The sequence below is a fragment of the Podarcis pityusensis genome, assembly GCF_964106645.2.
Source record: "Podarcis pityusensis genome assembly, chromosome: 6".
Classification (NCBI taxonomy): domain Eukaryota; kingdom Metazoa; phylum Chordata; class Lepidosauria; order Squamata; family Lacertidae; genus Podarcis; species Podarcis pityusensis.
This window is the reverse complement of record NC_138030.1, coordinates 21,496,135-21,522,034: the sequence shown is the minus strand read 5'-3', so window position 1 is coordinate 21,522,034 and position 25,900 is coordinate 21,496,135. Positions and strand designations below refer to the sequence as shown.

At 43.7% G+C, this 25,900-nt stretch overlaps 3 protein-coding genes across 6 annotated transcripts in view; 1 reads left to right on the top strand and 2 right to left on the bottom strand.

Annotated features, from left to right (window-relative positions):
* GDAP1L1 (ganglioside induced differentiation associated protein 1 like 1) overlaps window positions 1-742 on the bottom strand; it is a 48,757-nt gene extending 48,015 nt beyond the window's left edge. The window contains exon 1 of the mRNA XM_081011480.1: window positions 246-742. Coding sequence (XP_080867606.1) covers window positions 246-425 — 180 coding nt within the window. The 5' untranslated portion in view covers window positions 426-742. The remainder of the gene's footprint in view (window positions 1-245) is intronic.
* A 3,956-nt stretch (window positions 743-4,698) lies between these two features.
* On the bottom strand, window positions 4,699-18,864 carry LOC308480466 (oxidative stress-responsive serine-rich protein 1-like). 4 transcript variants are annotated; one of them, XM_081011968.1, is made up of 5 exons: window positions 18,741-18,864; window positions 8,976-9,096; window positions 7,631-7,735; window positions 6,560-7,195; window positions 4,699-4,929 (listed from the first exon to the last, which is right to left on the bottom strand). In XM_081011968.1, exons 2-5 carry the CDS (start codon window positions 9,050-9,052, stop codon window positions 4,851-4,853), a joined length of 897 nt encoding a protein of 298 aa, XP_080868094.1. In that variant the 5' UTR covers window positions 9,053-9,096; window positions 18,741-18,864; the 3' UTR covers window positions 4,699-4,850. The 4 variants fall into 4 exon arrangements, with proteins under 4 accessions (XP_080868094.1, XP_080868095.1, XP_080868093.1 ...); XM_081011969.1 differs by having other exon boundaries at window positions 18,676-18,827; XM_081011967.1 differs by lacking the exon at window positions 18,741-18,864 and adding an exon at window positions 14,209-14,345.
* On the top strand, window positions 14,248-25,494 carry OSER1 (oxidative stress responsive serine rich 1). The gene is made up of 4 exons (XM_081011966.1): window positions 14,248-14,587; window positions 22,012-22,108; window positions 23,656-23,766; window positions 24,709-25,494. Exons 1-4 carry the CDS (start codon window positions 14,263-14,265, stop codon window positions 25,385-25,387), a joined length of 1,212 nt encoding a protein of 403 aa, XP_080868092.1. The 5' UTR covers window positions 14,248-14,262; the 3' UTR covers window positions 25,388-25,494.
* The last annotated feature ends 406 nt before the right edge of the window (window positions 25,495-25,900 follow it).

Sequence of the window (25,900 nt, the reverse complement as noted above, 5' to 3'; positions counted from 1 at the left end):
AGGCAGCCAGGGCTCCCCTCCCCCTGCTTTAGGCAAATGCTGTTGGAAAATGCAGAAATGCAGACACAAAGCACACCTCCGCTGGAGCACACCGCTCCCTCGTGCATCCTCGGGGGAAAAGCGACCTGGTCTCCCCCATCCCCGCTGCCTGCATGATTGTCAGGAGGGCAACATCCAGGAATTTGCCTTGCCGTAATATTGGCTGTCACACAAGCCCTCCCTTCCGAGCCCAGCGTAGCGTTTACCTTCTGTGAGCTGAATGACTGGGTCCAATGGTACAAAACCAGTCTGTCCTTGGATCTGAAGGCAGGGTGTGCCGGGTCCTGGTTCGCCTCGTCCTCCATGGATTTGCCTGCATCGTTCTCCAGGGCTGAAATGGGCCACCAGCTGCAGTTGGTGGGAGTAACATTGTTGGGAGTCGCCATGACAGCCTGTGCTTATGGAAGAGCAGGAGAAGGAGAGAGCTGCAGCCGCTGTACTATCGGAGCATCACATGGGCTCATGGAAACAGCATCACTCCCGGAGCCAAGGGGGTTCGGTTTCATTACTCACCCCAGATTTGCATGGCGAGCCCAGGGCAGCTGGATCAGAAGCCGCATCTAGCTTGAGAAAGAGAAGGAGTATAGCTCTTTCTCTCTGTGTGTGTGTGCGTGCGCGCGCGCGCTAAATCACAGCCCCTTTACATCCATGGCAAGCTTGCGAGTGAGGCACATTGCTGCACTGCTCATGCATTGTTCTAAATCACAGACACAACAGAGCGTCGATGCCACCTGACGGCGAACCTGAGACTCCACATGCAACGGGAGATCCTGCATCTTATTAGTAACAGAGTGCATGCAGCCTCCTTTATCGGGATGGTTTGCGGAGGGTATCCGGATAATCCAGATAAATAAGACTGACAGTGAACTCTTAGGGAAGCATGGTTTTGCTTATAGGAAGAGTCAGGTCCTACAAATCTGATCTCATTTCCCCTCTCCCTCAACCCCACAGGCAGGTTAGGCAAATTGCCGAGACTTTGTGCTGAAGATGAATGCATTGATGAAGGCTTGCTAACTTTTGAACTTAAAACGTTTCGGCTTCCAGCTTCAATATCTGGTGAAAGGAGAAGGCAACTTCCAAATGTGGCTAGGCAGAGGCGTCATTATTCTCCCTGCAAAGCAAGCCCCCAGCAGCAGTAAGGAGGACCGGGGCACAGCTGAAGGAGGGAGAAAACCTCATTGAAAACATTTTGCTCAAGGGTCTATCAAATTCTGGACCTCGCACTCCTAACAAATGGCCTGATTTGGGATCTCTCTTTTCTGATCCTGAAGAGGTCTCTCAGTCCTGAGCACATATAATCCTATAGGTAAGGTAAAGGGACCCCTGACCATTAGGTCCAGTCATGGCCAACTCTGGGGTTGCGGCGCTCATCTCGCTTTATTGGCCAAGGAAGCCGGCGTACAGCTTCCGGGTCATGTGGCCAACACGACTAAGTCACTTCTGGCAAACCAGAGAAGCGCACGGAAACGCCGTTTACCTTCCCGCCGGAGTGGTATCTATTTATCTACTTGCACTTTGAGGTGCTTTCAAACTGCTATGTTGGCAGGAGCAGGGACCGAGCAACGGGAGCTCACCCCATCATGGGGATTTGAACTGCCAACCTTCTGATTGGCAAGTCCTAGGCTTTGTGGTTTAACCCACAGTGCCACCCGCGTCCCAATATATAATCCTATACTTATAGCCTTATACTTTGTAGCAGCTCAGCCCCCAATGTTTGCATGAAAGGCCCACGTTTGAACCTAGAATTCCCAGGCAGGACCTGGAGAGAACCAGGCCTGAAAACCTGGAGAGCCACAGCCAGTCTGTGTAGACAATACTGAGCTAAATGGACCAATTGTTTGACTCATTATATGGCAGTTTCCTAGGTTCCTAACACCTCTTTATAGTGTCCTACATCCATGGAGCAGTTGGCACCAGCAAAATGCTGTGGCTAACATTCTCATGCCACTTAAAACCACAAACGTCTTATTCTTTGCTAGCTCATCTTCTTTACTCTTAACAACAGAGCTGTAGTTTTTGTGGGAAACTTTGTTTTCTTCCATTTTGCCTTTAAGCATTATTTGCAAAGTGGTCCTGGATTGTTGGCATCCGTCTGTCTCGAGAGACAATGGAGTGCGTCTCCAGGGGTGAAGTCTGGAGCACCAAAGTGACCTCCCCGGGGTGCAAGCCTGGGCAGTGTGTATGGAGGTCCTGGGCTGCCCAGATGACAAGACCCCCTTTCAGCCTCACTGACGTGGTCCAAAGGAAAGGAGATGTTTGGCTGCAAGAGTTGCCAGAAAGAGGTGTATAAGGCAACATCGTCTTAGGGAATCTGATCCAGATTTGTTTACTCCTTGGCCTTTTCTTCTCCTGAAGATACCCCACAAGGCAGGTTTAGGATCAAAGTTTTCCTTCTTCCAGATGGCCTACCTTCCCAGGTTGATGAGCCTCATGTGCCCCTCATTTCCCTCTACAGCAGAAATGGCCTTCTTGACCACTGGACCCACTATTGGTCTTGTCTGCTCGATCTGCCAGAGCCTGTCTTCACATACAGGGGATGTCCCTAACTCAACTGAGGGTTTGAGACCCACTGTCTGCCCTCACCTGGTTTAGCCAGCCAGTCGAAGCCGTATCCTAGGGTGTGGCCACTGTTGCATGCTGACAGCTTCTAGGAGCCACAGGTGAGAGCTGAGTGCAGGGTAGGGATCAAAGACAGACAAACTACCCCAGCAGCATGACATGCCCCCCCCCCACCAGCAAAGGTAGTACCTGTTGAAGTGTTGTGGGTATCAAGGAATCAAACTAATTGGGAATGCTGACTCAGCAGCATGTGATGACTAAGCATCAGGAGACATGGGGCGTTGCCTAATTGTTCCATTGCCAGCTAGTATAAAGAGGCATGGTTGGCTTCCCACTTCAGTTGGTAGGGGTGGGAAGAGGTGACGACTTCTCCTTTGAATGTAATTCCACCTGTATGCTGTGTATCCTGAATGTAGAAAGACTGCTTTACAATGCTGCAAGACTGCAACTGAATAAAGCCTTACTGAAAATACAGCTTGCCTCCTGAATGCTTCCTGTGGGGCTCTTGTACATCACAACAGTAAAAAGCAAAGGGACCCCTGACCATTAGGTCCAGTCGTGGCCGACTCTGGGGTTGCGGCGCTCATCTCGCTTTATTGGCCGAGGGAGCCGACATACAGCTTCTGGGTCATGTGGCCAGCATGACTAAGCCCCTTCTGGCGAAGCAGAGCAGCGCACGGAAATGCCGTTTACCTTCCCACCGGAGCTGTCCCTATTTATCTACTTGCACTTTGACGTGCTTCCGAACTGCTAGGTTGGCAGGAGCAGGGACCGAGCAACGGGAGCTCACCCCATTGCGGGGATTCGAACCACTGACCTTCTGATCGGCAAGTCCTAGGCTCTGTGGTTTAACCCACAGCGCCACCCCTCCCCTAATACCCCATACACCCCGGATTTTACCAATAACACACGGGCATGCAACAGTGTATTATTCCAATGGGGGTAGGGGGAGAGGATGTTTTCCTAAGACCAAAATTTTCATATGGCCTGCTCAACTACTGGGAAAGGTGGTGAGAAGGGCAGAGCAGTTTGCTGTGGGAGGACTGTGCTCCCTCCCTTCCCTGGGCCAACAACTCTGTGGAAAGGATGGCAAAAAGAGAGAACTAGACTGGCAAAGAAAACATCAGAAACTAGATCCTGCTCCAGCTGGACTGCCCCCTCCACCCACAGGACCATCAACCATCACCTGTGCCCTGTGGGAAGGATCCTGATGACTTGATATATGTGCGTGCAAGCCAAATGGAAAAATCTGTATCCTGAAAGGTGAGGTGCTCAAGACAACATGAACGAATAAAGACTTTACACATACATATGCACTGGCGTGTTAGATACGCTGGAGTCAGGAAGATCTAGGTTCACATTTTTGTGAGTGAGTATGCTCATCGGGTGACCTTGAACCAGTCTTTGGCCCTGTTTGTACATAACATTAAGCCCAACCATAGTTTAGTGCAAACATGCAGGTTCCTGGAATGAAGATTGTGGCTGTTGCTCTGCTCCTGTTGCTTCCTCTGCTCCTGCAGCACTACCAAAGGCCAAGCCATGGTTTGGCTTAGCATTCTATTTGAATTCAGGCTTGCGGTTTGACTCCATCAACACAGAAATCTTTTATAGAATTTCCTTGAAATATAGCTTTGACAAATCAGTTTTGAAAACTTGGGATTTCAATGCCAAATTTTTAACTATTGACACCACTTTCTCAGATCTTGCTCCAGGCTTTGTGTTTTCAAAACCCAATTTTTGCATTTAACTAGGAAATGGATACTGTAGCACTGACATTTTTTATTGTTTTTACTAGCTATTTCCAAAACTCAAGGAGACGTCATCCTTCTCCTTTGACCAACAATGCCTGCAAAATAAGGGACAGACAATTCTCCTTTTTGCCTAATATTTGACATTCTCTTCCCCCACGCAATAATGTTAGGATAGGTTTTCATTGCCTGCAACAGTGTGTCCGGACAATGTTCTTTTGAAGCTCCTTATGCAAGCACTACTAATTAAATGGCGCAGCTTTAGATTTAGGTCATCTGGAAAAAACCCAAAGAGCTACAATTCTGAGTAAGTTCTGTTGTTGGGACTAGAAAAAAAATTTCTTAAGCACTGTTCTGAAAGCTCCATCTAGTGGCTATTTATTAGACATAGTAGTGTAGGAAGCTGAATTCTGAATGACTGCTTCATTGGTCCTCTAGAATGCTGTAGGTATTCTTGTCTCCACGCTTTCTGATATTTAGTTAGGGCTAAGGAGAAGCACTTGCTTAACCAAACCAGGGGAAGTTAGCTGTACAGCATTGTATCCTTGGTTCCAGAACTGTTTTTTCTTGCCCTCCTTCTGTCCTAAAATGGGAAAGAGACAATAAATCTAAAGCAGATTATGTGCTTGAGACACTCCTTTCAAGTAGCACTGGTTATCTTTTAATCATACAATAGCAAGGCAGACTTCCTCTCAAGAAAAATGGGAATGGAAGGGCTATCTGGTCAGTGCTTTTGGCAGTGGTTTGATTTGATTTCCACTTTGGCTAGGTGTAAAACAGGCTTGATTTCTATGGCTACAAAGTCAAGTTTTCTCTCAAAGCAATGGTTCTGCTTTCCATCCTAGTGTATATTTCCCCTATAGTGTAGGAGATGCTCAAATACAGCGGAAATTTGCTAATCAGAAAGAAATCAAAGAAGTTAATTCAATCCTTTTTCTCTCACATACATTAGCATAAGGAGGCCCCATGGTTCCCTACCGCTGAACAAAATGGCACTAGTTGAGAAACCAATAGTAAAAATTCATGGCAAGCATGCAAAAAGCAATATGTATTCACTAAAGTGTGGGGTGATCTTGACTTTAGTCAGCTATCCCGACTTAATAATTTGCAACTTATAATTTCTATTTCTTTTTAAAGGTGCTAATAGAAAAGCACAGCAGATCTCTCAAATTGTAAATAGCTTTCAAGAGCCAACTGATTAAGCATGTGTTATGTGCAATTGATTTTTTCATCTGTTCTCAGTCATTTTAAAAGCATCTATCTTCATGCATGACCATTAGAAGGCTACTGGGAGAAAGCCAGTGCTTGCTTACGCAAAATGTCTTCTTAGAGTTCCCTATTAGTAACTTGTTTGTATTTTCACTTTTGGCCCTCACAAATTAAGTATATGAATAATTTTAAAGGAGTACAAATGCTCTGACAAGTAAAGTTACAGTGGGACAATGGCTTGAAGGATTAGTGCATAAACACTTTCCAGACCTGTGCAAGGAAAATTTGTATCACTTCAAAATTATTTGCAAGAAACTTCAGGTGTGGACTGCTAAACAGAAATGGGTGGCAGATTGGGGGAGTGTGAGAAAAATCTTATGCAAAGCAAAACAAAAAACTGATTTGGGGGATCCTCCACAGGACAAACATCTAAGGATTTAAGGAAATCTAGAAGAGTTTCAAACTAGCAAAAGTTGCTTATAGGAGTGTTACACATCCCTGACTTATGCTAAACCATTTCTTAGGTATTCCTGTTCAAGATGGTGTAGCAGTATGCTCTACCTAATTTTTTTTTTTAAAAAACCCCCTGCAAGGACAAAGTTCAGCATTTCAATCCTTTGAAATGGGTTGGCTAAAACATAATCCAAGTCACAGTAAATGTTATTTTAAAGAGAGCAGTATTTAAAAGATGGCTACTTTGAAAACAAAAGAATTAATAAAGGGTAAAACTCTGTCCAAGAACATTCTTGAAGATAATCTTATGCACCTTTCAGCCAGAGGATATTATCTCTTTTTCACTTTATTTAAAAAACTACACTGTATGGCGCAAATAAACATTTGATCAAACACACAGCAATGACAACGGACACATTTCCAACTATGGCACTGAGGGAGCATCTCACTACCACCACTGAATTTCCAACTCATGATTCTTATGTCAAGTGTACATCATCTCTGCCATGTGGGACATTTTCTTGGGAATATATAAGTAATACTCCATGTACCCTGAAAGATCTTCAATAGTCACATCATCCACAAAGACTCGAGCTTGCTCAGAACAAGACCGGGTAGAGCTTGATGAACCCATCCCAGAATGCGATCGGTTTGGCAAAGATTGCGAATGTGCTTCCAGGACTGCCTTTTCACATTCCGAAAGGACACTCCGCAAACCAGAAAAGGAGTATGCTTCTATTGCTTGCCATGGTTTGCACTGACATTCTTTGTCCACGCAAGGGCATTGCTTCTCGTAACTCAGCTTGGAGAGTGACTGGAAATCTGAGGGTTGGCTAGGATCCAGGCTGGTTTCAAAGGTCAAAGAGAAAGCAGGACAACTCTTTCGCAAATTCTCTGAAGGCTGCTCCCTTGAGAAAGTGCTCCGCTGTTCTGCTCTGGCCCTCCTGCAGTTGCTGCTATCGAAAAGGGGGCATCTCTTTCCTCCCAAATATGGCTCTTCTGTAACACTGGGGTCTGGACCGATTTTGTGCTTTGAAGAATCCATCTGGCTTTTGTGCTTCAGTTGGTTACTTGCGGAAGATGCCTTCATGCTGCAATATGTAAACTTGGGAGGATGAAGGACAGGAGATTTAGAACGCCTGCGGCGCTGCGGTCTTGTTGCCCCTCTCAAGGGTTTCCTTGCACACCTGGAGTAGAGAGCAGCAATGTTAGCAGAAACTGACTCTGGAACAAAATGCACTCCAAAATAAGGTAGTGTTGTCTGTTAAAATTATTTGCTGCGGTTCTGTGGAAGAAACAGCTGCATCTCATGCTTTCTCCTGATAATTTCCCCCTGATATATATCAAATCCAGAAGAAGAATGTGATGCAACTGTAAACTAATCAGAAACTGCATTATCTTTTTCAGCCTTAACTGCAAACCTTGGCTTTTCTTCCTGTCATGTATAAGCTAAACTTATCATCAAACTAAACATTAGACGAAGGCAGCCACAGAAGATAAGAGAAATGGAGTACAGTAGGCTATATCCTATTGGCTAAACATTCATTATAGCCAAATACTGGGAGATAAAAGAAGGGTTTAACTCAAAGGTGTTGAACATAATTACTAGTGAAGTGTCTTACCCATGCCAGTTCTCTCTCGAACAGACGGTTTGATGCCTGCCTCCATCAACAGCAGCTCTGACTGGAGCTCTCAATCCCATGCTGTCACTCACAGATGTAGAAGTTCTGATTTAAGAGGCAAATGACATATTAAAGTATGATTCTAACACAAAGTATCTACAGGCTGATTCCCATACGGTGTCCCCCTTAGGATTATCCACCTATATTAGCAAACAAAATGGAATATCTCCCCACCGTTTTCTTGCTTATCTACAGACAAACAGATAAAGGAAAAGGCTGCTGCTCAGTGGTATTCTATGCAAAAGATCCCGGGTTAAATCCCTGACATCTCTAAGTAGGGCTGGAAAAGATCCCTGCCCTGTCAGTCAGTGTAGACCCTGAGTGGGGAATCTGGCCTGCAGGCCAATACTGGTCCACAAATTTGGTTCAGAAGGCCATTTTCTCCAAGCCACACCCACCTGTCAATCAGCTGACAGGAGGCTGGGGTTCGGTTCTGCATTGCTGTGGGTACCTGATCCCAGCAGGATTTACCCCCCACTCAACAGCTGATAAGCAGGGGTTAAATCCTGCTCAGTTTGGCTGTGTGCATCTGTTCCCTGCTAAAATCTCCTGCTAGACCATCATTTTGGCAGGGGATTCCATGCAAACCTGGATCCACTGCTAAGATGATGAGGGAAAATCCATCCCTTTCAAGTGGAGAATCCCAATACACACAGACCTCCCTAAGTCAGGATCAGACTCTTCTGCTAAAACTGATGGGTGTTTTTTTACTATGTTGTAGCAGGGAACTGCTGCTAAAGTGAAGGAAGAGAGATTCCCTTTTGGCAGCACCTTGCACGTGACATCACTGTGATGTTATGTGACTGACTAGTGGGTGGCTTCACTGTTAGGGTTCAAATCCCCATTCAGTCATAAAGTTCATTGGGTGACCTTGGGCTAGTCACAGCCTCTTAACCTACCTCACAGGGTCGTTGTAGGGATTAATTGAGGAGGGGAGTGAACCATGTACTCCTTGGAGAAAAAGGTGGGATATAAATACAATAAATCTCCACATAGCTGCAACTGCACCTGAGCCAGTCACAAAATGTGCCTAGGGAATTTCTAACACTGCTTGGCATGCCATTCTCCTTGCAAACAAAAAAGTAGCCACAATACTAGCTATTCTACAGGTACAACAGCCCAAACACCAATAAGAATATCAGACCCATATTGTTCATAGATGCATAGAAGTAATGTAATGCTGATGCCTTTCTTCAGAGTCAATTCTATAAAAATGGAAAGACACTAATACAATGCTAAAATAGTCAAATACACAGGAAGAGTAAACAGGACTGTTGTTACCTACCCAGTTGGATCCACTCTCAGCTTTTTGAAAGCTGTTTGCAGGCTCTCTTCCTCTCCTTCTTTAGTTTCTGAGTCCATTTGCAGAATGTTAGAATGTTATTGGGCCTGCCATATAATGAATACTAACAAAAAATAAATCAATTAAATTTGTGTTGATGTGGAGAACATCAAGTCTAGTAAGCATATAGTAAAAATCTACACAACTGAAATTAAATATATTGCTTCATTCGCCATCATCCAGCACTCAGACCACATTTTGACTCACATCGATAGTTATTTGATAAAAGGATTCCATGGGCAATTTCTACTGGAAACTCAAGACAACCAAGGCACACATTTTCTGCTTTACTTTGAAACCTTTTGCACATGGGTTGATTTCCAGCAGAGAATAGTGGAATGAACTACGTGAATATTAAGTAAAGAGTTGCCTGATGTAAAGGGACAATTAAAGTGAATTAACAACAATAGGGCCTACTCCCAAATAAGTGGGATTTGAATTAGGATTGCAGCCTAAAGGATTTCTCCTTTCGTGTAAACCTAGATTGTAGCAAACCAAATCCTACTCAGAGTAGACCCATGTCCATTAATTTCAATGAATCTACCTTGAGTAGGACCAGCATTAGCTGCAACTCAGTTTTTCTACACAGCACTAAGGATAGGCTAGAATCAACAGACAATATTTTCCCCCTTTTCCCAAACCAATCTTTAGCCACAAATTAATTGCACTGGAGAGAGGATCTATTTAATAGATTAATAAAATATTTATCATACAAGCCAACATTCAAGGCAATCTATTTATGATTAGAACCGGGGCTGAAAAAATAGATGCTTCAAAAACTGGAAAGATTGAAGCTACTAAGCAGAAAGATTTTTCACAGGTCAGATGGGCACTACTCACATATATTGGGGGGGGGGGGGACGGGACAACGACGGCAGGAGACCCTATATTGCTCAGTACAAGGAGACAATTGAAAATACTCAACAGAATGCCCTAACCAAAACACAAATACCCTTACGTGAATTTTGTTGATATTGATTTTGAGGACACCATGGCCCAGATCTGAAGCTGTGGTAAACAGAGGGTGACTAAAAAGCCAGGGCCTGAGATGAAGACCTGGTAGGTTCATATGGGTAGAGTCCAGTTGTTCCCAAATGTTCCCCAGAACAGACCACTTGATAAATGCTGAGGATTCTAGCAAACCACTTAATGAAGCTCCAAGTTGTATTTAAGCAAAACCCCACATAGAGGGCATTGCAGTACTGTACCCCAATTTGAATGTGAAAGAGACCAAGTCTACACTAAGTTTAGGAAGGAGCCCCACCCCCATTGTGTAGTTAATCCTTTAAGTCTAATTCACCAGCAAAACTAAATATGTTTCCATGAGCATTTCCCCATTCTGACTGTTTAGATGCCATCCTAGCTAAGTATGAAATAAACACACAGGACGTATTATTCATGTTATTGTAATTTGGAATGGCTCCATGTGACTGTCATGTAGGGCAGAACGGAAGGCATCACGGGATTCAGAGGCATAGAAGTGGGAATGAACAAAGCTTACTTGATTGGAGGCTCTGAAAAAGTACAGTGATTTATACCCATGCAAAATGACATCCACACAGTGCTTTTGCAGCCGCTTCTCACAGCGATGAACACACAATTACATCAGGATCAGGGTGCTGGTGCTTTCTGAAGGACTGATTATTATATACAACACCACTGCTAACTTAAGGAGCACTTTAACTTACAAAAGCATGCTGCATTTTATACGCTAAATGAAACTGCTGAAGATTAATTAATGACAAAGTATCAAGCCCTGTCATCTTATTTGACCTTTGTCCTACCTGCCTTCTTTGGGTTCTAAGCCCTTTGGGCAAGGATTATGCCCCATTTGCATGCTGTATTCTAAGCAAATAGCTAGTCCTACTAAACATAGTCGTACATGATTAACAAGTCTGTTATGAAGTCAGGGGTGTAAAATTCACACACAGAGAAAATGGACACCACACTTCTTGAAGCAAGCACCCTCTATTTTTCAAAAAACTGCAAACCATACGAATACTGACTCTTTACAGCTAACACATGGGGCACATAATGAACTTTGAGCCAACACACAGGGTTTGAAATGTACTTAATGGGTTTATTTTATGGTCATAAAGTATATATAGCAGCTCAAAGAAACAATGATTTGCCGTAGAAGGAAGTTATTTGAATTTTGCAGCTGAGGACACCCAAGCTGAAATTATATTTCTGTAAGCAAACAAGTACAGAAATAACATTTAATACTTGTGTTAATCTTAAAGGACCAGTAAAGCTGTCAACTAAGAAGTTTTGCAAACTTTAGTGATTATCTTTCAGAATGAAAATATAGTGATTCATTTATATTAGAAGAGTTCCCAAAACCCATCAAGGAACCAATAGTGTAAGAGTCTTGAGAAATTTCTAGCAACCCATGCATGAAGAATTCCTATTAGTTTCCATTAAATGTTTCTTCCTGTGAATATTTTTAGTTTAGCGGAGAATTTATTGGGTTCCCAGATATTGTTGGAGAGCAATGTCTATGCTGGCTTGGTCATGTCCACAGAATGAAAGATAGCAGAATCCCCAAAGATGCGCTCTATGGACCACTGGCTTTAGGCACTAGGCACTTTAGCAGACCGATTATGCATTACAAAGATGTCTGCAAACAAAGACGTCTACAAACGTGATATGAAGACTTGCAACATCAATGCTGCTGTGGGGGAATCCCTTGCCTGCAATTGCAGTACCTGGAGACAGGCAGTCAGGTTGTGCATTCATAGCAGGGACCAGAGGAGAAATGACCGCTGGGAGGAGAGCAGAGAGAAGAAACACTATGGTACATCTACAGCAGCACAACCGGGCACCTTCATCTGCCCCAGCTGCAACAAAACATGTCTCTCCCGTATTGTTCTCAACTACCACAGCAAGTGCTGCAACCTTCCAAAAGTTTGACTTCATTCCCAAAGGGGCACTCCTCCAGTGCCTCCCAAGACAGACGGATGCAAACAGGAACAACTCCCATCATCTCTGACCACTGGTACTGAAGGCTAGGGATGACAGGATTTGTAGTCCCAACAACATCTGGGGACCCCAGGTTGGGAAAGACTAATTTAATGCACTACTTTTATTGGTGGTTTATTACTTCTTTATAAGTTTATAGTAGTTGTTTATGAACTTGTGGGGATAAGTTCTGCTGCTTCTCATTGTCAACCTGCAGTGGTAGTGTATGCCAGACTCCACTCTGCTTCGTGCTGATGGACAAAGTGGGCCATTAGATGCATGGGTCAAACTACCTTAACTTTCAAGTGCTTAGTATGCCAAACATTGCAGACTTCTTGGAAAGAGGTGCCATATGGTGTACTGGCATGTACCACCAGAAAAAGCACTGCTCCTCGCCTGCAGGGATGCAGCCATCGTTTCTGCTCCCCTACTTCCAAATCCTTTTTCATAAAACTGTTATTTTGATCTTCATGGATTTCATTTATCAATCTCTTATAAAGAAGAAGGGGAAGACAAAACTCTTTAAGTAAGGAATAAACTTAGATTACAAACTTTTAATTTTTAAACTTTATTTTTGAGTGGAACAGGGTAAATCTGTTTCATTAAAAACAACAGTCTTATACCTTTGTTACGGCATGTTATGTGCCAACTCCTCATAACCTGATGGCCTCCAGGTACTTTGAACTACAACCCTCTTCAACCCACCAGTTTGGCCACTTGTCAGGGTTGCTGAGGGGTATGGTAAAAACAACAACAACAACAACACCAAGAGGGCATCAGGCTATGGAAAGCTAGCATGTAACATGCCGTAACAAAGGTTTCAGGGTCTTTGTGACAATGTGAGCCACCTTAAAGGCTGTTTTTAACCTGGTGCCTTGCAATGTTTGCTAGAGCAGTGGTTCCCAATTAACTAAGTACTGTGGATACACATACTATACAATTCACATGCTATAAAAACATGGTTTTCCCCTGAAGTCATCACAACTTAGGAATTCAGACTTAGGATTAAATGGAAGCCTAGCAGCGTGATCTTTGCACGCGTACTCAGAAATAAGTACCACCGAATTCTTACCAGCACAGGGTAGTAGTTAGGAGTACCAGACTAAGATATGGGAGATCCAGGTTCAAATCCACACTCTGCCATGAGCCAGTTACTCTTTCTCAGTCCAACTTAACTCAACAGTGAACTAAATTGGTTGGGCGTGGGTTGGGGGGGGGGGGGAACCAACAACTTATAATGACCCTCAACCAAAGAGCAGCATAAAAATGAAATTAAGCTATAGGTCAAACCCTACAAGACTTCTGAAGTGAAGGGTGGTGGTAACCCAGGACAGGACCTTTTTCTCTTCGGGCGCCCCGCTTTTACAGGGAAATTTCCAGGGAAATTTGCCTAGAACCCTCTTAAACCACTTCTGCTGCACTGCATTCTTCTTTACTGAGAGGATTATTATTTTATAGAACTTTGTAAACCAATTCGGGTATACCTAAAAAAAAGGAGGGGGGATATACAGGTGCTTAAAATATGAGAGCGTCAGGATAAATCGGCAAGTACTTTAGAGCTAGCGAACAGATGAGGCAGGCAACCGTCAATATGTTTCCCCCCCCTCCATCCCCACAACGCCCCTTTACAGTGGTACCTCAGGTTACATACGCTTCAGGTTAAAGACTCCGCTAACCCAGAAATAGTGCTTCAGGTTAAGAACTTTGCTTCAGGATGAGAACAGAAATTGTGCTCCGGCAGCGTGGCAGCAGCAGGAGGCCCCATTAGCTAAAGTGGTGCTTCAGGTTAAGAACAGTTTCAGGTTAAGTACGGACCTCCGGAACGAATTAAGTACTTAACCTGAGGTACCACTGTACTTGTTTTAAACTAGATGAGCAGTTAAAAAAGCAAATCTAGGCTTTAAGTAGGAATTCTGTGGATATGAAGGGCTACTGAGGGGAATAAGAGCACAGGCACAGTGGACGGCAGTGGCGTTCGGTCGGGGTCCTGTCCTCCGCCCGTCCCCCGTTCGGCTCCCCTGAAGGCGGCTCCGCTGAGGCGAAAGGCGCAGGAGACCGACAAGGGACGGTTGAGACCCGCCGGAGTAGATCCCGTCGAGGAAGAAGCCCTCCCGCCCAACAGCCTCTTCCCCGCTCAGGCTCCAAGAAACGCCTGAAGCGACGCGAACCTCTTTCCCTCGTCGCGCCCCCTCCCCGCTTTCAGGTACCCACTCACCCGATCAGCCAAGGGAGCCACTGCCGGAAATGAACAAAAAATCAACAGGAAGTGATGACACTACGGGCGCATGCGCTCAGCACACGCGGGGCTTTCCCGCGCGTTTGCAGCCGTCCTGGTGTGCATTCCGGCGGCGCCTTCGCTTGTGTAACCGAGGACGTGCTCGGCGACGCGGCGCATGCGCAACGCTGCCGCCAGGTCCGAGTTTGCTTTCTAGCGCCCTCACCGGTTCCTAAAGGAAGGCTCGTCTGCATCCGGGTCACTCGCGCGTCGCTCCCTCAGGAAAAGCGGCAGCGCTCGCCGCGCGGGAAACGAAACGTCCGAAGTTCTGTTTCGGGGAGCGGTGGTGGTGGGGCCTCCGCGTTTCCTCGTCTGCCGAGTAAGTATGGTCCTTTCCGGCCGCCTTCGCCTCCCTCCCTTCTCTCCTCAGGGGAAGCGAAGCTCCGCGGCGCCGGGTCCTGTCTGCCGAGGGCGGCTCTTTTCTGCTGAGTCACTGCGCCAGGTGCTCGGCTACGACTTTTCCGTGGCCCCGGAGGCCTCGACGGGGCTCCTGGACCGCCTTGCCTCGCTAGTCCAGCTTCGCCGCCGCCGCTCCTTACAGATAAGAGCAGGCAGAAGCTCCACTGGCAAAGCTTTCCCTTGCGGTTTCGGGAATGTTAATGTGCCGTTTAGCGCTCATCAGTACAGTGGTACCTCGGGTTAAGTACTTAATTCGTTCCGGAGGTCCGTTCTTAACCTGAAACTGTTCTTAACCTGAAGCACCACTTTAGCTAATGGGGCCTCCTGCTGCTGCTGCGCCGCCGGAGCACAATTTCTGTTCTCATTCTGAAGCAAAGCTCTTAACCTGAAGCACTATTTCTGGGTTAGCGGAGTCTGTAAGATGAAGCGTATGTAACCTGAAGCGTATGTAACCCGAGGTACCACTGTAGTGCGTTAAGAGCAAGAACCGTCATCGCAGAAACCTTAAAACGCAGAACCTTAAAAGGCTGAGACTGTTGAGCTTGCAGCGCACAGGTGCTCCAAAGACACGGAAGTATTGGCGCGTTTACGTTTACACGTTTACAGGTGCCACATGATACCCGCACCCAGATCTGTAAGAAGAATTCGACGTTTCAAAATTATGCTTGTCTTTTTTATGTTTTATCTTTTTTCTAAACTGCTTTGAGGTTCCATGAGTACTTCGGTTAGTAGTGTTGGTCTACCAGCGAATGGGGACAGGCAGATTGAGTGGACTGAGATCTTCTGTGGGACTAGTTAGCTATTAATGGCAGACATTTTCACTGTGGCATTTTTTAAATGTTTGCCACAGATCTAATCTGACAAATAGCCTTTTATGGCCAAAACTCGTGCCTCCTTAAGGAGCCACAAGGGCCTTCAATGTTTGGGGGCTGCAACAGGCTAGCACAGTTACTCCTTGCTCTTGGTGCAGTATAAACATTCAGAGCAATTGTGAAACTAAGATTAGGAGGTGTTAACCTGCTTTGTCTAGGGCAGGCATGTCCGACTTAAAATCGGCTTTGATCTACGATCCAATATAAAAACTGGCAGTGATCTACCACCCAGAGATGGTGGCAGGGATGGGTGTAGGGTGAGCAGGTGGGCGCTGGCTGCTTCCCCTGAAGGGGCAGGTGTGCACAGTGGCAAAATGTCCCCTCTTGTGAGAGGGGCTTGCCGGCTGCTTTTCTGATGCCTGGTTCCCCAACAGGGCAGGCGCGTGCAGCGGCTAAACATTTCCTCTTGTGAGAGAAGCTTGCCCGCTGCTTTCCCGACTGGGCACACAGGATGTCAAAACAGCCCTGCAATCGACTAACATTCATCCTGCTGTGCCCTGATCGATCATGATCAACATGTTGGACATTCCTGGTCTAGGATATTCTTAGTGGTTTGTCTCAAGTAAAGGTCGGGCTTCACTTGGTCTTCATTCTGTTATTACAGAAATTGCCAGATGGTTATCTCCACCTGCTGTGGGCCAAGTTTGACAGGTAGGTGGAGTCCCCCACCTATCAGTCAGTTGATAGCAGGCGACTTTTAAAAGCCTACTTTAAAGCAAAATAAAAAAAAAATTCCGTCCAGTAGCAGAGACCAACTAAGTTTGTTATTGGTATGAGCTTTCGTATCTGAAGAAGTGTGCATGCACACGAAAGCTCATACCAATAACAAACTTAGTTGGTCTCTAAGGTGCTACTGGATGGAATTTTTTTTTATTTTATTTTGTTTCGACTACGGCAGACCAACACGGCTACCTATCTGTTACTCTAAAGCAATAACTTGATAAGGGCTTCTTGGAGTATTGCTGACACCCTTCAAAAGGGCTATCTTTGGAATGCTTTGCATAGGGCTTTTTGGGCGCCATCAGTCAGCTGGCTGGTGGTGCCTGCAAACCTTTTTAGGCTGAGACAGGTTTTACTTGCCGTTGCCTGTTAGGTCAGGTGGGCATGGCTAGGCTGAAATGACCCTGGCCAGTTGCGGGGTCATGTCAGGCCCAGTTTGGCCTGTGAGCCAGAACATGATAACTTGGGTCAGTTGGGTCTGAGTGTGACTGTTTGGCTTTCTGTTTTTGAAAACATTAGGAAAAAGATAGCTGAATGTATCAGGTAGTGGTAATGCAGAGAAAAGGAATTAAAATAAGCAAAGTTTTTGTTACAATGTGGAAAGTGTCTATTTTTTAAAAAAATACCAAACATTTCTTGGATTAGGAAATCAACCTTTCTGCAGCAAAAATCATATGCAGTTGTATCATGGTTCTCTTAAGTATCAGACCACATGCTAACTTGCTAGAAACTGCATCTCTCCCCCCCCCCCCCCCCAGTTTTTAAAATCTGTGTGTCCAACTATAGCCATATACATTTTCCACACTTTATGGGTCTGGATAAAAGTCAGATCTATCAAATACAAAATGAATAATTTTGTTTTCACATATTTTTGCAGACAGTATCCCTCAAACAACTATCAGATTCAGATCACATCTGTCCTCGCAGATGGAATGATAAAAATTACAGTTGCTGGAGAGTGCACTTGTGCTTAGGTCCTATTTGTGGGTTTTCCACAGGTATCTGGTTGGTTACTATGTGAACAGGATGCTGAACTAGATGGGTTGTTGGCCTGATTCTGTATGATTTTCTTAGATCTGAGACTTTTTAGTGCAACCTTGGTGCAAAAACATGACTCTGGCTTTTTACATGAGATCTTCTCCTAACCACTGTCAAAACACACCTAACAATTGTTAGTAAAAGATTGGGGTTGAATGTGCTCCTTCTTTTTCAACTTAATGATGTATCACAATACATTGTGCTGTTGAAAAGTTTATATCGCCCAGCCCTAACAGCTGTACAGGCAGTCCGGCAAAAAATGTCATCTTGTAAAAGAAGAGTTACTGCTTAAAAATAATGAAATAGGTTTCAATCCCAATCCTATTGGCCTGGGTATAAGCCCTTTTGAATTCAGTAGTATCTATTTCTGTGTAGAAATGGTTAGGATTGTGCTATTAGGCCTGTTTTTCCAAGAATTTTTATATAACAGACATTTAACTGACTGTAGTACTTGCTGAAGCTGCAGTATAACATTTTGGGCTAAGAGATACACATGCATACATACAAACATAACAGAATTTATAAATACTTATGGTTGGCCACTATTGCTGAGGCTGAGCACCGTTTAGTTTGTGGTGTCCAATTAAGAACTGTTTTGAAAAAATAAATGGAAAGTGCTGCATTGGGTAAAAATGGTGACTAGCCATTCTGTTTTTGTTTCTGTAACCCAGGTTTCAGGAGCCATTTGTCTCCTAGTGTTTAAACCACAGAGCCTAGGACTTGCCAGTCAGAAGGTCGGCGGTTTGAATCCCTGTGACGGGGTGAGCTCCCGTTGTTCGGTCCCTGCTCCTGCCAACCTAGCAGTTCAAAAGCATGTCAAAGTGCAAGTAGATAAATAGGTACCGCTCTGGCGGGAAGGTAAACGGTGTTTCCGTGTGCTGCTCTGGTTCACCAGAAGCGGCTTAGTCATGCTGGCCACATGACCCGGAAGCTGTACTCTCTCGGCCAATAAAGCGAGATGAGCGCCGCAACCCCAGAGTCGGCCACGACTGGACCTAATGTTTAGGGGTCCCTTTACCTTTACCTTCTAACACTGCTGGTGAAACAAACCATAGTTGTCACTAAATCACAGTTCAGCTTAGGGTGAAAGTCCAGAGCTTGCTCATGGTGCCATCAGCCCATTGTGTGAAGGTTTAGTTTAAATTATCTGGAAGTTGATATATTTTTTAACTTTTAATTTCTGTCTCTCCTTTTCCTTCATCTATAATTATTTTTATTGTAACCCCCCACACAGGATTTGTTCTCATTTTAACAGTACAGTACCTAATTTTTGAGATGCTTCATAAAGTATTATACTGCTACTAACCATGATTTGCACAAAGTATATACACTTCTGTTTTTATATCTTCATTGTGAATAATAAAAAGTGAGAGCTTGCCTCAGGCTTTCAGAGGGTCCAGTATTCAATTAAGTTTTCTGCGAAAGACAAGCTGTTTTATGTACCTTTGTAATCCATCTGTATGGCAGATAGGAATTCAGAAAGCAGTCTTGTAGTTCATCACTTCCTTTTGTGTCTTCCTTATTGCCTGAGTCAACCCTTAATACGTACATCAAATACATTATGACACACTTCCATCCTTCTAGATGTGTCACAATGACATTTGTCAAGCAAGTAGCTAAGGCACATGTCTGAATGAAATCATTTCAGAGCAAACAAACATCAGCTGAGTGGAGCAGGGAGGGAGTTCTGTCCAAGTGAGCATTTTTCTGCCACTTTCATTTTATTGCCTTTATCTTAGTTTTTCAACAAATGTGAGGGCTGCAAAATTTGAACACCCCAGCATTTTCTTTTTAGAGCATATTTAGGTAGCTTAGGTGTGTCAACCTAATATTCATTTTAGTAATTTTAAAAATAGTTTTTGTGTGCCTTCTGCATGGAAAAATTAGAGCTGATATCTATGGTCAGTTCCGTAGATTATATTTATACCACCTTGTTTTTAGTTTCTCTGGGAGACATCCAATGTTGTCTACCTAATGCAATGGAAATCTACTTGCACAACAAGCTAGCTTTCTTCTCTCCCTGTGTGCTCCAGAGGTTCCCCAACTCTGGAGCAGGTTTGGAGGGCTGCAGGGAAGAGGAGAGCAAGGAGAAGAGAAGCCCTGTTGCACATGCTGCATTCGATCATGCCCTATGCATGGCTATTAATATAAAAGGTATCATGCATAGGGTCTCAATATAAGACACTGAGTTTCAGTGACACTTGCTTCCTTCTTTCTAAGTTAGTCATATTGTGGTTAATTTTTTTACTTGAAATTAAAGTTTTGTTTTCACTGAGAGACTAACCATATTCTGGATCTGTACACTGCAAATGAGGGCTCAAATGACTAATGTTTGCCACTGGTAGGCTTAAGGAACCCACTCTCTGAGATCTAGTTTTCCATACCAACTGGACTGTATGAGTTAGCATTTCATCATGTGTGTCTCAGCCTACTGTCTAAGAAGTTTTACCACATCAGTGAGATTTAGAGTTACGGTAATAATCAAAGTCACTGGCTTAAGAAGGTCTTAATCTCTCCTGTAAACAGGATTGTCCTTACTACCTGTATAGTAATATAGTATTTCTAAAGTAGTATCAATATGCACCAGTTGTTTGGAAAATATTGACAAACTAGAAGGGAATATGAATGTAGCAGTGCAATCACTACAAGGTAATGGAATTGCAACCATTTCCAGCAATGCTGGCTGCAGATTTATGCATGCTTATTTTGAAGTAAGCCTTGTCAAATTTAGCGAGATTTGCTTCACAGTAAACATACACAGAGCTGGATTGTTGCAAGAAGTGATAACGCCAGATCGATACAAGATATGATGTCCTGCATCCCAGTGTCTTGTCTGTGGTGCTTAAACAGCTTTGAGGAGAGCCTTGGATTGTCTATTCCCTTTTGGTGCTAATAGCAACTTGTTGGGTTGGGTTGAATTGGGTGGGTGATTTAAGTTGGGGAGAAATGATAGAGGAAGAAATGTTGGTTTGTGTTTTTTGGTTTTTTTTAAATCCCATCCCTAGCATTGAAGCCCAATCCAAATCCCTCTCTATGGCTGCTTCTAACCTAAGAAAAGGTTTGATTTAGATATAGCAACATAATATAGTTCAGCACTGTGAAGGAGTGAGGCAGGTCTCAGGTTTGGCTGCTTCCCTGCCTTATGACCTGACACCTGGTCCCTCTGGTGCAGCTGTGAGGAACAGTCATAATCTCTGATAAGGACAATCTGTGGCTGGTTTAAAATATGGCTTATTGAAGTAAGCCAAGATCATTCTAGTTGCTTATTCTACTTTGTTCCAATAAATCAATAGTTTGATTAATGGAAGTTCCTTGTTTTAATAAAATTGCAAACTGCAGTTAGTTTTAAACCAGGAAGTGTGTGCTTCCTGCCTTTTCCTGGCATGTGTTGAACAAAGAGAGGTAAACATTTAAGCCTGAGATTTGTGTAGTTTTTAAATGGGCTTATACTGTTAGGTTTGAATTGGGCCACTAGGAGAGGTTTGAATTGGGCCACTAGGAGATCTGACCATATGTAGTCTGCAAAACTTCAGAAATAAGCACTAAGCTCAGTAGAAGATTGGAATATTTATGGTAATCAACACTGCAAGAAAGAAACATACTTCTAGTTTATATTTTTTGTTTAAAGAAGGGGATGAACGTTACCACACAGGACCTGTGACAGATGTTCAGATCTCGATAAAGGATCACCAAATGAATATTTTTGCTTCATAATATGGTATTTGTATAGCTTTCCTTTTCTGAACTACCTTATCCTTTAAAAAAACCCTGCTCCTCAAAATGGTATTTGGGAAAACTGATAAGGACAATGATGGCCTTTTCTGTCAGGAGGCGTTCAAAGAATACCAACAGTGTAGTCATATGTGTGCTCAAGATTTCCACAAAATGGAAAACAGCCTCTTGCTCTGGGCTTCAGTTAGATGGAGATCACAAGCCAAACTGACTGCACAGCAGCTCCACATCCACAGGCTTGCCAGGAAAGCTCTGAATTCGGTGGGACTCCTTAATAAATGTACGTAGGACTAGGGCCCTCCAGATGTTTTGGGGCTACAACTCGCATCATCCCTGACCACTGGTCCTGTTAGCTAGGGATGATGGGAGTTGTAGTCCCAAAACATCTGGATGGCTAAGTTTGCCTATACCTGGACTGGAGTCTCAAGGTTTTTTCTGTATTATTCCCCCCCCTCCCCACTACAGAAGTGTCCACACAACTGAACATTCTATGCATTAACTTCTTACACTGCAAAATTCCAGAATGGGACAATACCTAGATAGGAATTAGGAAGTTAAACATTTGTAGGATTATTGTATCATATGGCCTATATATGCATAACATGTTAATTCCTACACATAATTGCCTTTCCTGTAGGAATGGTGAAGCAGCCCTACAAGTAATGTATGAAGTGATCCTTTGAGGTGTCATTTTTCCCCCTGGAGAGGTTTGGTCTGCTCTTGCACAGCAACCAGAACTTAAAACTGTTGGTCAGTGTAGTAGATTGGTGTATAAGCCTTCTGACAACTTTGGCTTCTCCAACAGGATTTGAGTGCCTTGTGTGAAAACACTATTAAATTGCTATTTATAAGTCTTGTTGCATTTCCTGATAATACCATGGAGCCGGGATCGCTGTCACTAGTCAAATCTAGTATGAATTTCTGTACAACATTAGTTGCCTCCATTTTATTCTCACATGCTTATTTTTCTTCTTTTCTTTAGCTTGCAGAGAGGAAGCAGTGGGTCGTTTTCTAACAATGTTGGAGATAGAAGAGAATCTCCAGGCAGCTTTCAAAAAGCTAAGAGTAGACTCAGAAGGGTAAGTTAATGTAATTTTTAGTATTAAGAGCAAAACTTGGCTGCACAATGTGGGAAATGAAATGGCTTTGTGATAGCAGTTTGTTTTGAAAAAATTCTTGCTGCCATGGTTTTTGAGTGAAGTTTGATATTGGTCTAGTTAGCACATAACACCAAGCCATGGTTTGTTGAGCCAAAGCGTAATCTTGTTTTTAACTGTAGTCTAGCTTATTTCCAAGCCCAATAGCCTTGTTTAACCATGGTTTGCCCATCCTGCCCCAGACTCTCATCAAGCTACAGTGCATAGGACAAAGAGCTGCTGGACAACGAGCCAAGGTCTCAAGTAACAAACTGTAGCCTGTTCTTCTGAGAGTTGATTTGTGGTTTGTTGAACAAACAATGGTTAAAACAAACCATGGCTTAGCATTATGTGAATGTAGCTGATTATTATCATTAGCTGCTTTACTCCTAAAAATGACTCAAAGCGACTTACAATCACAAGCGACATAGGGAGCATACAGGGCAGTCCCATTTACTGGATACACATCAACTGTAAGCAGTACTCACTGGTAGTAATATCACCAATTTTTAGTTTGTAATACACTCCTCATTGGAGGAGATTAGTGGCCTTCATGAGACAGTTTCATCTTAACTGACCTGGTTTAGGTTTTACAACTATGTGATAAAAGTATGTCCACCCCTAGCTTTTCCATGGTGTTTGGATGATTTGTAGAAATGGAATATGATGAGGCCAGTTGGGGTGAACCATGAAATTACTGAAGAAGCATGACAAAGCATAGTGAAATAGGGAGTACTGAAGAGTTTTTGTGAATGAGACATAGAGTCTTGATGGATTTTATGATAGAGCTTAGAACTACAGTTTTTTAATACCACCAAAAACTTTTCGTTGATTAAGTAATTACCCATTTGCTCCATGATCTCTTTTGCTTCCTTTGAGTACAGTGATTGGGTAAATCCCTGGAAAGCTTAGAAAGGTTTACTTGGTTAGGCCAGCAGTTTTTGCCTTTTAAGCGCAGCTGCAGGAAAGTGTAATGGGGTATGCAGGTTGGCACCATGCTTTCTCGGGGTATGGCTATCTAGTCACACTTTACTGCTCCTTCTGCGTATTCAGAGAATGACCCCTTCTGGACCACACATGATTGGGGGAATTTAACTCGTATGTTATGGCAGGGGTAGGCAATGTGGTGTCCTCCAGATGCTGTTGGAATTCCATCAGCCCCAGCCAGCAAGGCTGGTGGTCAGGGATGATGGGAGTTGTGATTGAACATCTGTAGGGCACCTTTTATTACGGGACTTCTTCCCCTTGCATCCTGGCTTTACACTGTTGGTCAGGTTGTTCTTGTCCAAACTAGCATGCTGGCCAAAATACAAAAAGGAGCCAAGTGTGGGTAATATATTGATGATTTAGTGTGGGTATTGGAATGCCCTCATAAGTTAGCCAAGGAGCAATGGAAGACAAGGTCAGAACTTTAACAGAAATTAAGCTCTATTGAGGGAAATAGAACAATCTTACAAATTTACGACAGCCTGTATTTTTCCTTGTTTTAGATCCACTGCTTCTCTTCCTGTAAATGAGGGGGTGTCTCCAAGAGCACTTGTAAAAACTACAGATGAAACCAAGGTGAAGTCTATGTGTGCATCTAAAGAGAGCTGGCATTGGTAAGATGAATTGGTTCTGATTAATGGAACTACGTCAAATGTGGAAAAGCTAAAGTTTTCTGCTGAACATGGCCTCCTGGAGCTGCTTATAAATATCAAGAGGCTGGAGCTTGAAGATGATGACTTGGGAGCAAAGAAGAGATGTGAAGGAGGGTTTCATCAAGTAGTAGCACACTTGACCACTACAGCTGAGGCATGTTCCTGTTCCCCAGGAGGAGGGCAGGGGAAACTGCCACGTGTCTTATTGTTCAGATAATCTCTAGCCCTTCACATAATTGTAAAACAGATAACTGGTTTTTACATGTCCATTGGCAGAAAAGTTGCTGTTATCAGGGTGGTGTCTTCTTCCAAATCAGGGGACTGCTACTTACACAACACATTATTGCCTCAACGGGATTGGAAGGGGAGCTACAGAAACATTCCGTGTTGCATTCAGATTCTAGAAGGATATATATTTATGTGTAAAATGTATGCCTTCCACCAACTCTTCAAAAGAAAAAAGAGCAACTCTCCATTGCGCAAGGAGAAATCCTTGCACTGATGAACGAATGCCTTGGCACTACATTGGATCCCACTCTTGAAGGCATTAAGTGTGATGATAGGGGCTCTTCTTAGGCCCACAGCCCTGAGCTGTGTAAACTATCCTGTACTAGGACTAACATGCAGCTGAGTTTTCTTACCTGCCTTAGAATAGTTCTAGGTAGGTATTAAAACTATATGTATGCGGTGTCATGATGACCCCCTTATTCTGCCGTTTAGGTGTTTGATGACATTATTTGCACATGGGTCTGGATGTATAATGTAGGCACATTCCATGTGATCCATATAGGGAAGTTGAAAAGTTGTTAAACACTCACCTCTTCGTAAATTGCAGCATAGGGTGACTAGAGAGAGCTGGATGACCATTTATGCTGTATTAACTTTTGAATTTTCACCTTCTAGGTGTTTGAGGAAACCTTTGAGAGGAACAGTGAGAACACAGCGTCGGCGGCGGTCAAAGTCTCCAGTACTCCATCCTCCTAAGTTTATCCATTATACCACGAAAATGCTGCCTTGTAACCAGCCAGTGCTCAAGAACCCAGCTGACACTTCTGAAAGCAGCAGTGACCCGGATGTGTCAACCCCAAAGGAGTTCTCTAAGAATGAACAGGCCAGTCACCCCCTCAATGATGTTGGCGAGAAACAAAAGGGTGCTCAGCATTCTGTGGCATCCATGGTTGAAATGCCTAAGAACAAACTTGAGAGTGGTGTTTTTCCTACTTCAGCCGTTCTAAAGGCCACAGATCTTTCTGATTTCCAATCTGTGTCTGAGCAAAATAAAGGGAAACTCTGTGCGTGTGTAGACAGGGCCTGCCAGTGTAAGCGATGGCAGGACATGAAAGTGTACATGTTTTCTGGCCCACAAAATTCTCCCCAGTCTGCACCTAAAAGACCACCACATGTGCAGGACAGTTCCCAACCTTTGCCATCAAGAACTGCCTCCAGCTCTCTCAGGTCTTGCTCTGAGCAAGCCAGGGCTCATGTGGATGATGTGACAATTGAAGATCTTTCAGGGTACATGGAGTATTTCCTGTATATCCCTAAGAAAATGTCCCACATGGCAGAAATGATGTACACCTGACAACAGTGGGCTCTACTGAACAAAGGGTTTTGGTATCTGCCCGTGGTCACACTCCATCTCAGAAGCAGTTGCTCTCTGTGCTTGTAATAAAGACACTTTGCATCACAGCCAATCTTTTATTTTTCATACTCATTAATTTATTACTACTGTTTATTTATTTCAGCAATTGATATACTGCTAAACACCTTCATATCTCAGCACTGTACAGTAAGAATAAAAAGATACAATAAAGATAAGTTAAAACTAATAAAATAAGAAAACTTAAAATGTCAGCTGAAATAAAAAGGTCTTCACTAAGCACTGGGGAAGGGGGGTGCTGACCTCAGCTAATTTAATGGTAACCATAATTCCAAATCAAGACTACAAAGGTGAATGGTAAGACCAGGAAATTATACTGTCTTGTACAGGGCACAAGATCAGTTAATGGGGTAGTTTGGATTAACTGGCAAAGAACATTCAGAATCAAGAGTAGCAAAATCACTCCATGGGGAAACCAATATAATCTACATTTGG